Genomic DNA, 14,006 nt, shown 5'->3' on the forward strand with positions numbered 1-14,006 from the left:
TATCAGGATGATGCCGGTACCATCTGCTCTCCACTGGAACCCCAAAATGGCGACAAACATCCCAGTGAATGATGGAGGCCACCTGATTGTGTCGATCAGTGTAGTCCGTCGGTGCCAAAGCACTACAGCCTGCCACAATGTGGTCGACTGTTTCCAGGCCTACACTGTACATGCGGCAAGTAGGACTGACATCACGATGTAGAATCTTGCGCTCATAGTACCGAGTCCGAAGAGCTTGGTCTCGAGCAGCAACAACCAGTCTCTCAGTTGCAGCAGGAAGATTCGCTGCCTTTAGCCATCCGTAGGTCTCTTTCATGTTGTACAGGGACTATTTGGTCGCGTGGACTATTTGGTCGCGGGCAATTACCTCGCTCCTATTTGGTTCCCGAAACCGTCTAACTAGGGCTTATTTGGTTCGGCCACCTGCAGGGACTATTTGGTCGCGTGGACTATTTGGTTTCGCATTTATTGCGCCTCGAATCAGCACTCTCCAACTCTTACAGCTGTACGAGACGGACGCGAACGATGTGACGATGGCCATGATAATTTTCACGCGTCTCCCAGACGTCTCGATGAGCCGAAATCGAGTGCGACCTGCTTCTTCTTCGTTTGTATTTGGCTTCATATGAATACTGAAGTCATCACGACATTGTCGATCGCAATTTCGCGTGTCTGACGTTTCCTTTTGAGGCAAATCTCGGCTCGTCTGCGTGACGAAGCATGGTCCCAGTCCTCCTCCTTGCTTAAGCCAACCACACGTGTGAAACCACATGGACCTATACACACGTGACAGCTAGCGCACGTGGTGTAAGCAACCTAGCGCGGAGGGGGACTGGGCACAAGTCTACTACATTGTAACGATATGCGACATGTACAGCAGTTTAATTAATTAATTAATCTCTACATTGGGAAGTTTGGTTGATTTTCGTATCATGTCATCTGGTGATCATGAACTACCAGAGGAGGTCGAAAAGCATGTGCACTACGATTGCTGTTGATGACATGAAAGGCAAGTGCGTTAGGCATGGTTGACGTTGTGCGCTAATTAATTAACTAATACCCTACGTTTCATACTCTAGCTACCGTAATAACTCTTTGTGCTAGTACACTAGTAACAATAATTGTTTTAAGAAGCTAAAAAGAGAATGAAAGCGGATTGTCCGGATCTAGATCTCTTACGTCGATCTTACCGAGTATGCGCATACCAATGCAGTTCATCTGTTGAGAATGAGGAACTTCTTGATTGAATGTGTAGTAAAAACGTACTGTGATAGGTGTATCAAGGAGCTTTGCTTGTATAGTGCGTATACTGTCCGTCTGTTTGGTGTTACGCGGTAGGTATTTGGCTAATTATCTACAATAAATAATCTAGTATGTAGACATGGTATGTCATGGCGGTCAAGGTGGTTGTGGCTTCCGTACGCGGCCCTGGCTTCGTACATCTGTGACGCATGATTGCCAACAAGGTATTCTGCATCGTGTCATCCTTCGTGACCTGTGTACGCGTGTTATAATAGCCTAGCATGAAAACTGTACAGTTTGAATGTAGGCGCTCGCTGTACATGTATTCTGTGCCCATAGGATGTCAGAAACAAAAGACTCAGTCCATACATTCATGGTTCAACAATGAAATATGCGCGTTTGTACGTTCTAACTGGTATTCGGTTACCATATTCCAGTGCCTAATTGAATACTTCTGTCATCATTTGTTTCCTGTTGCTACATCAACCAGGAAGTTCGAAGTTGGTATCCACGTAGAGACCATTCGTTTACACTAGCTTTGGTGAGCTGGTCGAAATGCAGTGGAATTGTCTACTTCGAGTGCTCCTTGCCTGTCTCTTCTCAAACAGCAGACATGGTGTGGCTTAATGGTCTTGTAAAGATTACGTTTTGTATAGTAACGTTAAAAAATATATATCTAGTTACTGCGCAGTCTTCTGAAGTTGTAGCCACTATAGATGATTTTACATCAGCCATTGTAGAATCTACTGTTCCAGTCATTGTTCAGTCTACTGCTCCAGTTATTGTCGAGTCTACTGCTTCAGTCATTGTTCAGTCTACTGCTCCAGTTATTGTCAAGTCTACTGCTCCAGTTATTCCAGTCTTTGTCGAGTCTACTGCTTCAGTTATTGCAGAATCTACTGCTCCAGTCATTGTAGAGTCTACTGCTACAGTGCTCGTTGAGTCTATTGCTCCAGTTATTGCAGAATCTACTGCTCCAGTCATTGTCGAGTCTACTGCTCCAGTCGTTGTCGAGTCTACTACTGCAGTGATTGTCGAGTCTACTGCTTCGGTCATTGTTGAGTCTACTGCTCCAGTCACTGCAGAATCTAGTACTCCATTCATCATCGAGTCTACTGCTCCAGTTACTGCAGAATCTAGTACTCCATTCATCATCGAGTCTACTGCTTCAGTCATTGCAGAATCTACTGCTCCAGTCATTGTAGAATCTACTGCTCCAGTCATTGTCGAGTCTACTGCTCCAGTCGTTGTTGAGTCTACTGCTCCAGTCGTTGTCGAGTCTACTACTGCAGCGATTGTCGAGTCTACTGCTCCAGTCATTGTTGAGTCTACTGCTCCAGTCATTGCAGAATCTGCTGCTCCAGTCATTGTCGAGTCTACTATTCCATTCATTGCAAAATCTACTGCTCTGGTCATTGTTGAGTCTACTGCTCCAGTCATTGTAGAATCTACTGCTCCAGTCATTGTCGAGTCTACTGCTCCAGTTACTGCAGAATCTAGTACTCCATTCATCATCGAGTCTACTGCTCCAGTCATTGCAGAATCTACTGCTCCAGTCATTGCAGAATCTACTGCTCCAGTCATTGTTGAGTCTACTGCTCCAGTTATTGCAGAATCTAGTACTCCATTCATCATTGAGTCTACTGCTCCAGTCATTGCAGAATCTACTGCTCCAGTCATTGTTGAGTCTACTGCTCCAGTCATTGTAGAATCTACTGCTCCAATCATTGTCGAGTCTACTGCTCCAGTCGTTGTCGAGTCTACTGCTCCAGTCGTTGTCGAGTCTACTACTGCAGCGATTGTCGAGTCTACTGCTCCAGTCATTGCAGAATCTACTGCTCCAGTCATTGTTGAGTCTACTGCTCCAGTCATTGTAGAATCTACTGCTCCAGTCATTGTCGAGTCTACTGCTCCAGTCATTGTTGAGTCTACTGCTCCAGTCATTGTAGAATCTACTGCTCCAGTCATTGTCGAGTCTACTGCTCCAGTCGTTGTCGAGTCTACTACCGCAGTGATTGTCGAGTCTACTGCTCCAGTCATTGTTGAGTCTACTGCTCCAGTCATTGTAGAATCTACTGCTCCAGTCATTGTCGAGTCTACTGCTCCAGTCGTTGTCGAGTCTACTACTGCAGTGATTGTCGAGTCTACTGCTCCAGTCATTGCAGAATTTACTGCTCCAGTCATTGTACAATCTACTGCTCCAGTCATTGTCGAGTCTACTGCTCCAGTCATTGCAGAATCTACTGCTCCAGTCATTGTCGAGTCTACTGCTCCAGTCGTTGTCGAGTCTACTACTGCAGCGATTGTGGAGTCTACTGCTCCAGTCATTGCAGAATCTACTGCTCCAGTCATTGTCGAGTCTACTGCTACAGTCGTTGTCGAGTCTACTACTGCAGCGATTGTCGAGTCTACTGCTCCAGTCATTGCAGAATCTACTGCTCCAGTCATTGTCGAGTCTACTGCTACAGTCGTTGTCGAGTCTACTACTGCAGCGATTGTCGAGTCTACTGCTCCAGTCATTGCAGAATCTACTGCTCCAGTCATTGTTGAGTCTACTGCTCCAGTTATTGCAGAATCTAGTTCTCCATTCATCATCAAGTCTACTGCTCCAGTCATCCTTGAGTCTACTGCTCCAGTCGTTGTCGAGTCTACTGCTCCAGTTATTACAGAATCTACTGCTTCAGTCATTGTTGAGTCTACTGCTCCAGTTATTGCAGAATCTACTGCTCCAGCCATTGTCGAGTCTACTGCTCCAGTCATTACAGAAGCTACTGCTCCTGTCACTTTGGAGTCTACTGCTTTTATTGCGATAGAATCAACTGCTCAAATTGCTGTAGAGTTGACTGCTTCAGTCATCTCTGTTGTGGAGTCTCCTTCTCCAGTTGCTACTACGTCAGTCATTGTGGAGACTACTGATTTAGAGTCTACCACTCTAGTCTTACTTGAAGCAACTTCATTGCCATGTGTCCACACTACTCTTGTATGTGTAAGAAGTACTTTCGATTGTATTTCTACTGATCTCATTGGTATTGAAAGAACCACTTCAACTGACATACAAGCAACTACTCCAGTCAGCATTCATGCTACCAGTGTTCAACCTTCAACTTCAGACAATTTTTTGTTTGCAACTTCAGTCCATCTTCAACAATCAAGCTCTCTTCAATCTTTAGTTTTCTCTGAAGTTATGTATAGCTCTGCAGTTAATATTGGATCAACTGTTTCAGCTGTTGTTGAATCTGTAGCTTCAGTAGATGTCTGGTATCTTTCTACTGATAGTCCTGAGTCTACAGTTCCAGTATCCGTTCATCTTTCAGCACCTGTAGATGTTTTCTCTCACACTACAGCTGTTGCTGAATTGACATTTCCAACTACTGTTGAATCTTTGGTGCCAGTGAATGTTCTCGGCCCTTCTACAGTCACTATTGAGTCAACTTCTTTAGCAATGGCAGATAGTCTGTCTAGCTTTACGGTTAGTTATGAGTCAACAGTTCCAGTGAATATTGAAGCTTCAACACTAGTACAGCTGTACAGCTCAGCAACCAATGCTGAGCTAATTACAAATGCAGTGAATATACAGTCTTCAACTGTAGATGAGGTGCACTTCACTACTCCACTTGATGGCTATTTGACCACACCAGTCAACGTTTTAGCTACAACTTTGGTCAATGTTCAAGCTACCACTGTAGACAGTGTTTATGCATTAAGATTTACTTCAACATATTTGAATTCTGAGACAAGTACATCTGTGTGTCTTTATCACACTCCAGTTTGTATTGAAACTACAACATACTGCATTCAGTCGTCTTCGGTTTTCTCCCCAATATCTCAAGTAACTCCAACACCAACTTCAGCACCACCACTAAAGTGTAAGCTTTACAGTGACATAAGAACGTAAATAGATAGAGTACATCACATGATTGTGGTTATTTCTGTTAGTTGTTCTTCCATTTGGTGACAAAACTGGTGATCGAGACCTTCATCAAACTGATGATGGATGTTCTGAACGGTTCGATCTTGGGCATCTCGTAGTACCTGCTTTTGGCCAAGTTATTTCTAGTTTCTATGTAAGTTGTTCAAATTGCATGGTAGATATAATTAACATAGTAAGTTGAAGCATGATACATTATGTGCTCGACCTAAGACATAAAATCAGCTGTGTGTGTGTGTTTGTAGGTTTGTGCCAATGGCGTTGTTTCAACAATGTCTCCATTTCATCTCTATGTTCCACAGTTGTTTCCTGGGGATCAAAGGCTGATAAATCGACTTTTGTTTGCTCCATTCTGGGTGGATGTGGATATTCGAAGAGAAGGAAGAATCTGGTATGGCAGTCATCTAAAAGAACGTACTAGTGTCACAAGGCTAACTGATGAATTGATTCATGAGCTGAGTCCAGAGCACTCTGACTTTACGTCAGAAGCTGTTTTTGTTGTAACATGGGAGAGTGTACCAAACTATCCAGATGGCAGTATCTTCTTTAATGATGAAAAGTCTGATTTACGAAATACATTCCAAGCTGCAATCATAACAAACTTTACCAACACTTTTATGACCTACAGTTATATTGACATACAGTTTTCTGGTCGACGGAATGCTGTTGTGGGATATACAGCAGGAGATGGAAAAAGCTTTTTTAATCAACCTGGTTCACAAACAGATGATATTGGTAAGATTGATGAGGTAAAGACTGGAAATTACACAGGACTGCTGTTCTTTCACCTCACTTCCATAATGGCAGAAAATTCTGAAGCTGACTTTCTGTGTCGTAATTGGTATTATGAGGACAAAAAAAGGTTTGGAGATATAGAAAGGTTACAATTCTCTTTTACCCCTTGCCCATGGACGTCTTTACATGCAGCACGTGACAGGCGATATAAAGAAGTACGAAGTGATAAGGGAGAGTGCTATATTGGCCTATTTCCACGTCAAGTATTTCTTGGAGGTGAGGTGCTTAGAGTAGAGACTGAATGCTGCTACCAATCTAGATCATTGAATCTTGGATCCCCGTTTGGAGGTAGCATTAGTCCATACCATCGATTAAGTTCGGCAGACGAATATATAAAATTAACTGCTCTGCCATATGACTGGTGCTGTCGTCAATCTAGCAACTGCCATCTTTATTTTGAGAGAAGACCCAGTAGATCATCTTGGTTTTATTGGCCACCTGGATGGGGTATGTATTGTTGTGTTTTATTTTTCCTTTTATGTTAGAAGATATTTTAATTTTAGGATGGTTCTTTGGTGATCCTCACATACGGACACTGGATGGGAAATCATACACGTTTAATGGACACGGAGAGTACATCCTTTTAAAAACTAGAGATGAATCATTTGTTTTGGAGGGTCGAGCTGAACCCGTTGGACAAAGCAACTCCAATGCTACTGTATTCACAGCTGTTGCAATGGCTCAGTATTCTGCCAGTAATGATTTTACAGCAAATGATCCTAATTCAACTGCGCTTCATGTGCAGCTAACAGCAAACAATACAATGCAAGTATTTGCAAGAAACCCGGAAGAAACATCATTTGTAGACATTACTAGCAATGTCACTGCACTGAGCAATACATCTATCTTATTTTTAAACAACCTCATGATATCGCAACCAGACAACTTAACATTAGAAGCTTTGTTCAGCTCTGATATTTTAGTGAGAGTGGAGGCAAAGAAGGAACTGTTAGCTGTTGTGTTTGCCGGTCCAGTTAGCTTTATGACTGGGACAAGAGGACTCTTGGGTGTGTGGGATGAGAATCCAGACAATGATTTTACAAATAGAACTGGAACTGTATTATCTCCTGATGCTTCAGACAGGACAATTCACTTTCAATTTGGACTTTCCTGTATGATGCTTTTGCAATGTGCAGACACGTACTGCATGTGATGTGTGATTGATTGTGATTGTTTGCATAGGGGAAATAATGTCAAATGAGAGTCTTTTCTATTACCCTGATGGTTCAGGACCTGCTGACTTCAGCTTCCCAGATTATGTTCCTCTCTTTATCGATGAAGCTGAGTTTACAAATTTGGCAACAGCAGCAGATGAAAATCTGATCACTGCTTGTGGTGGAGACCAGAGGTGTCTTTTTGACAGCATTCAGACTGGAGATGTAGAAGTTGGATCTCAGTCGCTTTTAACAGACCAGACAAATAGTGTTGATGTCATGGTCTTAGGTATTTACAAGTTATTACGGTACTTGACATTGTTGCTCTATATTTGTGTTAACTGTGTAGATAACAGTCCTCCGGTTGTGACTGGCAATGAAACTTTGTTTGCCTTCGTCAATGACACTACTATCTATCTGTTTACTGTGACTGATATGAATGATACTTTTAATGTAATACTTCAAGGAAGTCTACCACCAGAAGAAGAGTACACACTCACAAAGACAGGCAATTCGTATAACTTCACTTGGACTCCCACGTCTGCGCAGTCCGTAGGCATTCAGTTTCTTGCCACGGACTCTGCGGGAGCACCAACATTGTTACATCCACTTGTAAGACTGTGTGCTTGTGATCGAAAACTTAATGCAACTTGTACAGATGGAAACGAAGACCCTGGGGAAAACAAATTTGTTTTACAGAGTTGTAGCTGTGGTTCAGGTAAATTACATGAATTCTCAACTTTGGATCTATGTTTGATACCAGCTGAGTTGTACGTGTTTAGGCTATGGGGGCAGGTTCTGTGACATGGATGTTAATGGCTGTAATGATATTGACTGTTTTCCTGGTGTGGAATGTACGGACAACCCAGCACCTCTAACTGGAGCCACATGTGGGGATTGTCCCAACGGCACTATCGCAACGATTAACTCAAGTAACTCTTGTCAAGGTGTGAATCCTACCTATAAAGAGCTACCGCATGGGCTCCCCAATGAATGAATGTATTGTAGTATACATTGGTGTAGGGAGGTTAATCATAGACTATATCTCAAGCTATGACATGTACTCATCAAGCTATGACATGTACTCATCAAGCTGTTGACACTCATCCTGCATAATCTGCAGAATATAATATTATTGCCTCAGTTAGAGTACCAAAGCACATACGAAACCACAGCTGGTATACTTTTATGCAACACAATTAAAAGCATGACCTCAGTTGAAACCAATGTTTAATTAATGGCACTAAATTAGTATGCATACACTGCGCACATGGCTTTACAACTTGTCAGTGTTCTAATTGACCAGCATCATTTGATCATGTACAAATTGAAATGACGTCACGTACAGTACTTTATGTGCCTGCAATATTACCATTTACTTTTCAGCATGCTGTTGTATTGCAAATTATGTTTTAATTAATTAATAAAATAATTATTAAATTGAAATAGTGTTACTATCAAACTCTGTTTAATTACTAGATGTGAATGAATGTCAGGACAATTCAACTAATGACTGTGAGCAAAGATGTAATAATAATATTGGCAGCTTCAGTTGCAGCTGTTTCACTGGTTACAGCTTGAATGGAGATGGCAAATCATGTGATGGTAAGTGTGCGCGCGTGTGTGTGTGTGTGTGTGTGTGTGTGTGTGTGTGTGTGTGTGTGGTGCAATAGCTCAGTTGGTTAGAGAGTAAATCTTATGGAGTGATTACATCCGGGACCTTGCAGGGTTGCAGGTTTAAGTTACAGTGATGACAAGCTATGGCATAATTTCCTTGGGCAAGAAACACACAATTGCCTCTCTTGACTCAAGAGTATAAATGAGTACCTGGTCATTGACTGGGGTAGCAAACGCCTCCAACTGCGACAATGTCCATTAGCCACTGGGGTCCTGGTGGGACTTTGGGTGCCCACACCACAGTTGGCGTCGCAGTCGGTGCTCCTGCAAGTACCTGGCCAGTCTCCAGGAGATTGCTTAGCACGGCCCATAGCTCCTGCGTAGTGCACAGGAACCCAGCCATCTGGCTGGGGGCGTAATCGTAACGGCAGCTCCTTATCGATTTGCCATTTTACCATTTGCCATTTTACCATTTGCCATTTGTGTGTGTGTGTGTGTGTGTGTGTGTGTGTGTGTGTGTGTGTGTGTGTGTGTGTGTGTGCCTGCCTGCCAGACTATCTGTCTGTCTCATCAATCAGAATTTACGGGGTTATATTAAACTGAATGGTTCAACTACCATCAGGGTAAACCACAGCTATGGCAAGAGCTGTTAATTAAGATGGTATGTTTCTGTTTCAGACATCGATGAGTGCAGTGATTTAAATTTGTCACCGTGCCATCAGATCTGTAATAACACACTTGGCTCTTTTGCGTGTGATTGTGAATACGGATTTACAATTGAAGCTGATGGTGTAACCTGTGAAGGTAACCAAAAGTTGCTCAATCAGATGCAGCAAGACTGTGTACATTATAACCATGTTCTGAATGGCATCTGCTGTTGGTCTGTAGTGGCTGAGAGTAGTAAATGTCAAGACCCAGTGCGGTGCGAGCAGCTTTGTGCTCTTAATCGTGCTGATGACGACACATGTTTCTGCAAAAAAGGATTCAAACTTGATGGCAATATGATGAATTGTAGTGGTAAGGTGTGAGGTATTGTGAGCTTTGTGTCTCTGTTTTAACCATCTCATTTTATTTCAAGACGTCGATGAATGTGCAAGTAAAAACAGTAACAACTGTGAGCAGCAATGCAACAATACGGAGGGTTCATTTGAATGTAGCTGCGGTTCTGGTTATAGAATCAATGGCCACTCATGTGATGGTGAGTTATGCTTTTCTTTATCCGCATATAAGATCTATCAAGTGTTATATAATTAGATGATAATGAGTGCATTATAATGTCAAAGCCATGTGCAGTCACGGAAATTTGCTACAACACACCTGGTTCATTTAATTGCCAATGTCCACCTGCCACAGTTTCCATAAACGGGACATGCCAAGGTCATTATTTTGTGTGACTACTAGTTTGCTTTAGACGTTGGTTGATATGTTTCCTGTAACTCTCTGATTGGTGTATACTTAAGGTGGTAAGACACTACCTCCAACGACAAACAGACCAACTACAATCACACCAACATCCACTTCCACAATATCAACTACAGTGCTTGACACAACTGCTGGACAAGTCCGAACAACATTTTCCAACATTACAGTTGCACTGGTCAGTTGTCTGAAGCAGCACAAACTATGATTCTTGGTTTTCACTATTATGTTGGGGTGTTTCCAGTTCCAGTCAAAAATTTCCAGCTTTAGGCAAGCAGTAGCTGAAAGTGTGTCTAATCATTGCATTGGAAATGAAAATTGTCAACAATCAACAAGAAGAAGGTATTTTGTTTCCTAAAGGCTATTAGGATAAGTTAACAAATGGTTGATAAATATCTTGCAGGCGTGCCAGCTTTGACTTGACTGCTGATGATGTCATTATCATATCAACTAGTCAATCTGGATCTGATGTTGTAGTCACATTCTATGTTGTCAGTCCCAGCGGTGGATCCATCTTGCCTGCAACTGCTGTAGCACTGGCTATTCAGACTGACAATGCAAAAGCCAGGTTTCAAGCCATTGGTTTAGTGTTAACTGAAGTTGTTGTAGTGAAACCAACTACTACCCCATCCACTGAGCCTCCCACTGTAGATACTGGTCTGACAACAGCACAGAAAGTGGGAATTATAGCTGGTGTTATTGGAGGTGTCATTGTCATCATCATGATTGGCTGCGTTGTGTATTTCATGTAAGAAACTTGATTCCATCCAGAATAAGTTAATTTTTGACACCGTTAATGGTTGATGCAGAAAAACGTCAAAAAAGTTAACAAAGGTAACACCAGTAGCAAGTGATGGTGATGAGGGGTTGCTTCTTCGTCCAATGAAACACCCATCAGGTAGAACCTCTGGAAGTGCTTCACCAGAAACAGCTTGATGAAAGTATGATTACATTATTCATATTTCAAGCTAATATACTGTACTAGCTCTGTTGCTATTTCCTAAAATAACAGCATTAAGTGTAATAGATTTCACAGAAATGCATAGAATATATCAATGTTAGTGAGAAAGTGATAAGACACATATTATAAATCAATCTTTCCACTAGAATGTGATTTTTGAATTGTTGTAAGTCTAGCTGGAATTTTAAGAAAGTTTCATGACAAATGATCAAGAGCTTCTAGTTCCAAAACTAGGGTAAAAAATATAGTGACTACAAAAGTATGTCATAAACATAAACCCTAGCTCTTTCTCCTCTTCCCTGTTCCTCCGTCTGAAGTTCCTCCCACACATCTTTCTTCTCTCCTAGCTATCTACTCCTATATGTTCTCTTGTACTAAGCCATTCTGATGTATAGTGTAAATATATACTAACCTGAGTTTAATTGACACGTGTCTATTTTTCTAAACGATCTTGTAATATCTATACTTGCTAAAATAGATGTTCAAATACTGTTGTCTACTAGTAGTCACATCCATAGTTAATGCGTCACCTTCACACTTGTAGGTCACTTTTTAGCTGAAGGAGACAGTAACAGGGTGAGTTCTGCTTCATCTATCATCCTGTCATGATTCACATCACAGAGACTAAGAATAGCCTGATGGAACTCCTTAATTTCTTGAAAGTTAGGTTCCTGCAAAGTGTAATTGTACATTAATATTAGCAACCTATAATCAATATCAAATAATCAAGGCACGAACTTTCAACAGTATACAGTTTGCTTGCCAGAACCTGAAGTACATGTGTATGTGTAGTGTTTCAGTATTCAGGTTACAGTATTGCAAACATTTAGACAGAAGTATTTGTGTTTCAAATCTATTAATCAATTCATTTGATAACATTCGATCTTAACAGAGCCACTCTGTTTAAGTAATCCATACAGTTCTCAATACAAAAAAAGTGTCACCCGGAATGTCTAACATGAAGTTATCCAATTCAGGCTTTAATTCATTTAATTCTACATGTACTGTGTTACCTTGCCCTCTGCCTGTAGAATGTCCCTCAAAAGAGCCATCAGTTCTGCTCCAGATATTTTACCATTATTGTCCTACAATTAGATATCAAATATTGTTCCAACTACTTCTACGATAAGTGCACCTGGTCATAGTGCTGGAAGAACTCGGTCATTTCGTTGCGAGTCAGTTGTTTCTTACCCTTTAATTCATTAATTACATCATACATGGAGTTAGGCAATACACACACAAGCTTAAGTTAATTGTCAACCTTCAACTTCAAGATGTAGTTCTCCTCCACCGGCAAGACTCTAGAATGTTGTGAATTCTCAACAGCAAATAGTTCCATTACACCTGGTTCTTGTCTTACTTAGCTAGTTCATTTAAATCCAAACATCCGGCCATCATGATTTACATCAAACAGTTCCAACTAGTCACATAAATCAATACAAGCATTATGAGATTTGCCATTCCCATGCACCATCCCACAAGTTGTCAATTAAAACAGAATGTTGTATGACAGAGATGTGTCTTAATCATACACAACAGCTACATCTCATGCCATACTAGCTGGCATGGGAACCTACCATTGTTTGCTCATAGTCATCAGTAATCTGGGGGAGATGTCTTTCTTATTGGTTAGCATTAAATCTCGAATAAATCCCTGCTTCAAAGCCACCTTTTAGAGTTTGTGTATGCACACAATATAGAGACTTTGCCTTCAATTCCTCTGCCTCAATAAAACCGCTCCTATCTTCATCATATTGACGCCATATCTAAACAACAGTTCTCATTGTTCATACATGTCTGTAGCTATCTGTTGGCTAATGTATGTGTCTATAACAATGTAGCTTTTAGTAACTTGCTTTTTTCTATTTGTGATCACACTATTAGTTTGTATGTCTCCTATGTTTCCATTTAGTTGCTTGTCATAGAGTAAACTGTGCCCTGCTTTCAAAGTTGAAAGTTTGTGTGTCTATGTGCTTTTCATTTTTACATATATATATATATATATATATATATATATATATATATATATATATATATAACATATATATATATATATATATATATATATATATATATATAACATATATATATATATATATATATATATATATATATATACTGTTACCTTGCATACAGTAAATTTATCTGCATAAAGTCGACACTAGAGAGGTTTATTTTGCCTCGAAATCTTAGTAAGAAACTCTCTTCTGTTGGAAGGATCACAGCCAGCTACAAAGTTTTCAGCACATAGTTATTACAATTTAATGAATAACGTAATTATTAAGCAAGATTTGTCAGAACAACTTAGGGATGCACTGAATACTTTAATTAAAATCATTTCCTATCTTTACTTTAACATTTCAACTCAAATCACGATTATAAACCTTAATTAATTTTTTTAGTAGTACAACATCTGATCTGAGTATACATGCACCTAAACATGCATCTGCATCTAGGTACGTGTACACCTCTTCCAATGAAATTCGACCGTCATAATTCTGATCATATTTCGCAAGAAACTTTGCTTTGCTAGCAGCCAATAAAGACTCATCAATCTCCTGCAATGCCATCAATAGTGTCCATTATATAACTGGTACGAGTAGGCCTCTCACCGGACCACAATGATCAGACAACATTTCCTTCAGAAATGCATCTAGCTCATCATTCTCAATGTATCCGTTCCCTGCAAGTAGGTATACAGTTACAGTTGTAGATATAGCATGCCTCGAACTGCAAGACAAGACATTTCATCTACGCACAAACAGCTTACTATCCGTGTCGTAGTGACGCCATGTTCGCAAGAATTGGGTTGACGTTAGTTGTCTAGTAGTATCAGCGGGTGGGTTATCGGTCTTGTTCGCCCTCGAAGCTTTCGCTGTTGCCATTTCGA

The 14,006-nt window shown here is 40.9% G+C and overlaps 4 protein-coding genes across 4 annotated transcripts; 2 read left to right on the forward strand and 2 right to left on the reverse strand.

The window, feature by feature from the left end:
* The first annotated feature begins 1,427 nt into the window (after positions 1-1,427).
* Positions 1,428-4,493, forward strand: LOC134177931 (mucin-5AC-like). Its single transcript, XM_062644707.1, has 4 exons — positions 1,428-1,643; positions 1,733-1,858; positions 1,923-4,228; positions 4,485-4,493. Exons 2-4 carry the CDS (start codon positions 1,798-1,800, stop codon positions 4,491-4,493), a joined length of 2,376 nt encoding a protein of 791 aa, XP_062500691.1. The 5' UTR covers positions 1,428-1,643; positions 1,733-1,797.
* Positions 4,494-4,669: 176 nt separating this feature from the next.
* LOC134179143 (mucin-like protein) lies at positions 4,670-11,277 on the forward strand. Its single transcript, XM_062646037.1, has 16 exons — positions 4,670-5,108; positions 5,179-5,306; positions 5,416-6,412; positions 6,469-7,077; positions 7,148-7,408; positions 7,469-7,837; positions 7,902-8,066; positions 8,599-8,724; positions 9,415-9,540; positions 9,625-9,753; positions 9,815-9,934; positions 9,991-10,113; positions 10,197-10,333; positions 10,400-10,497; positions 10,559-10,903; positions 10,965-11,277. Exons 1-16 carry the CDS (start codon positions 4,685-4,687, stop codon positions 11,089-11,091), a joined length of 4,284 nt encoding a protein of 1,427 aa, XP_062502021.1. The 5' UTR covers positions 4,670-4,684; the 3' UTR covers positions 11,092-11,277.
* A 4-nt stretch (positions 11,278-11,281) lies between these two features.
* LOC134179144 (calbindin-32-like) lies at positions 11,282-14,006 on the reverse strand. Its single transcript, XM_062646038.1, has 8 exons — positions 13,887-14,006; positions 13,729-13,799; positions 13,585-13,674; positions 13,242-13,345; positions 12,477-12,882; positions 12,130-12,417; positions 11,529-11,787; positions 11,282-11,473 (listed from the first exon to the last, which is right to left on the reverse strand). The coding sequence occupies exons 1-5, from the start codon at positions 13,999-14,001 to the stop codon at positions 12,828-12,830; spliced, it is 435 nt and encodes a 144-aa protein (XP_062502022.1). The 5' UTR covers positions 14,002-14,006; the 3' UTR covers positions 11,282-11,473; positions 11,529-11,787; positions 12,130-12,417; positions 12,477-12,827.
* On the reverse strand, positions 11,662-12,455 carry LOC134177932 (calretinin-like). Its single transcript, XM_062644708.1, has 4 exons — positions 12,378-12,455; positions 12,252-12,308; positions 12,130-12,201; positions 11,662-11,787 (listed from the first exon to the last, which is right to left on the reverse strand). The coding sequence occupies exons 1-4, from the start codon at positions 12,453-12,455 to the stop codon at positions 11,662-11,664; spliced, it is 333 nt and encodes a 110-aa protein (XP_062500692.1).

This window comes from Corticium candelabrum, chromosome 4 (genome assembly GCF_963422355.1).
Source record: "Corticium candelabrum chromosome 4, ooCorCand1.1, whole genome shotgun sequence".
Classification (NCBI taxonomy): domain Eukaryota; kingdom Metazoa; phylum Porifera; class Homoscleromorpha; order Homosclerophorida; family Plakinidae; genus Corticium; species Corticium candelabrum.

What these genes read in the sequence shown, in the direction of transcription:
- LOC134177932 (XM_062644708.1), bottom strand. Translation starts at nt 12,455, where the DNA reads ATGGAACTATTTGCTGTTGAGAATTCACAACATTCTAGAGTCTTGCCG. An exon ending in TCTTCCAGCACTATGACCAG is followed by an intron (nt 12,202 to 12,251) that starts GTGCACTTATCG and finishes ATCTAATTGTAG; the next exon opens with GACAATAATGGTAAAATATC. An exon ending in TTCTACAGGCAGAGGGCAAG is followed by an intron (nt 11,788 to 12,129) that starts GTAACACAGTAC and finishes TACACTTTGCAG; the next exon opens with GAACCTAACTTTCAAGAAAT.
- LOC134179143 (XM_062646037.1), top strand. Translation starts at nt 4,685, where the DNA reads ATGGCAGATAGTCTGTCTAGCTTTACGGTTAGTTATGAGTCAACAGTT. An exon ending in AAGTTATTTCTAGTTTCTAT is followed by an intron (nt 5,307 to 5,415) that starts GTAAGTTGTTCA and finishes GTGTGTTTGTAG; the next exon opens with GTTTGTGCCAATGGCGTTGT. An exon ending in CAACAATCAACAAGAAGAAG is followed by an intron (nt 10,498 to 10,558) that starts GTATTTTGTTTC and finishes AATATCTTGCAG; the next exon opens with GCGTGCCAGCTTTGACTTGA.
- LOC134179144 (XM_062646038.1), bottom strand. Translation starts at nt 14,001, where the DNA reads ATGGCAACAGCGAAAGCTTCGAGGGCGAACAAGACCGATAACCCACCC. An exon ending in GCGTCACTACGACACGGATA is followed by an intron (nt 13,800 to 13,886) that starts GTAAGCTGTTTG and finishes ACCTACTTGCAG; the next exon opens with GGAACGGATACATTGAGAAT. An exon ending in ATAAATTTACTGTATGCAAG is followed by an intron (nt 12,883 to 13,241) that starts GTAACAGTATAT and finishes ACTGTTGTTTAG; the next exon opens with ATATGGCGTCAATATGATGA.
- LOC134177931 (XM_062644707.1), top strand. Translation starts at nt 1,798, where the DNA reads ATGCAGTGGAATTGTCTACTTCGAGTGCTCCTTGCCTGTCTCTTCTCA. An exon ending in CTTCTCAAACAGCAGACATG is followed by an intron (nt 1,859 to 1,922) that starts GTGTGGCTTAAT and finishes ATATATATCTAG; the next exon opens with TTACTGCGCAGTCTTCTGAA.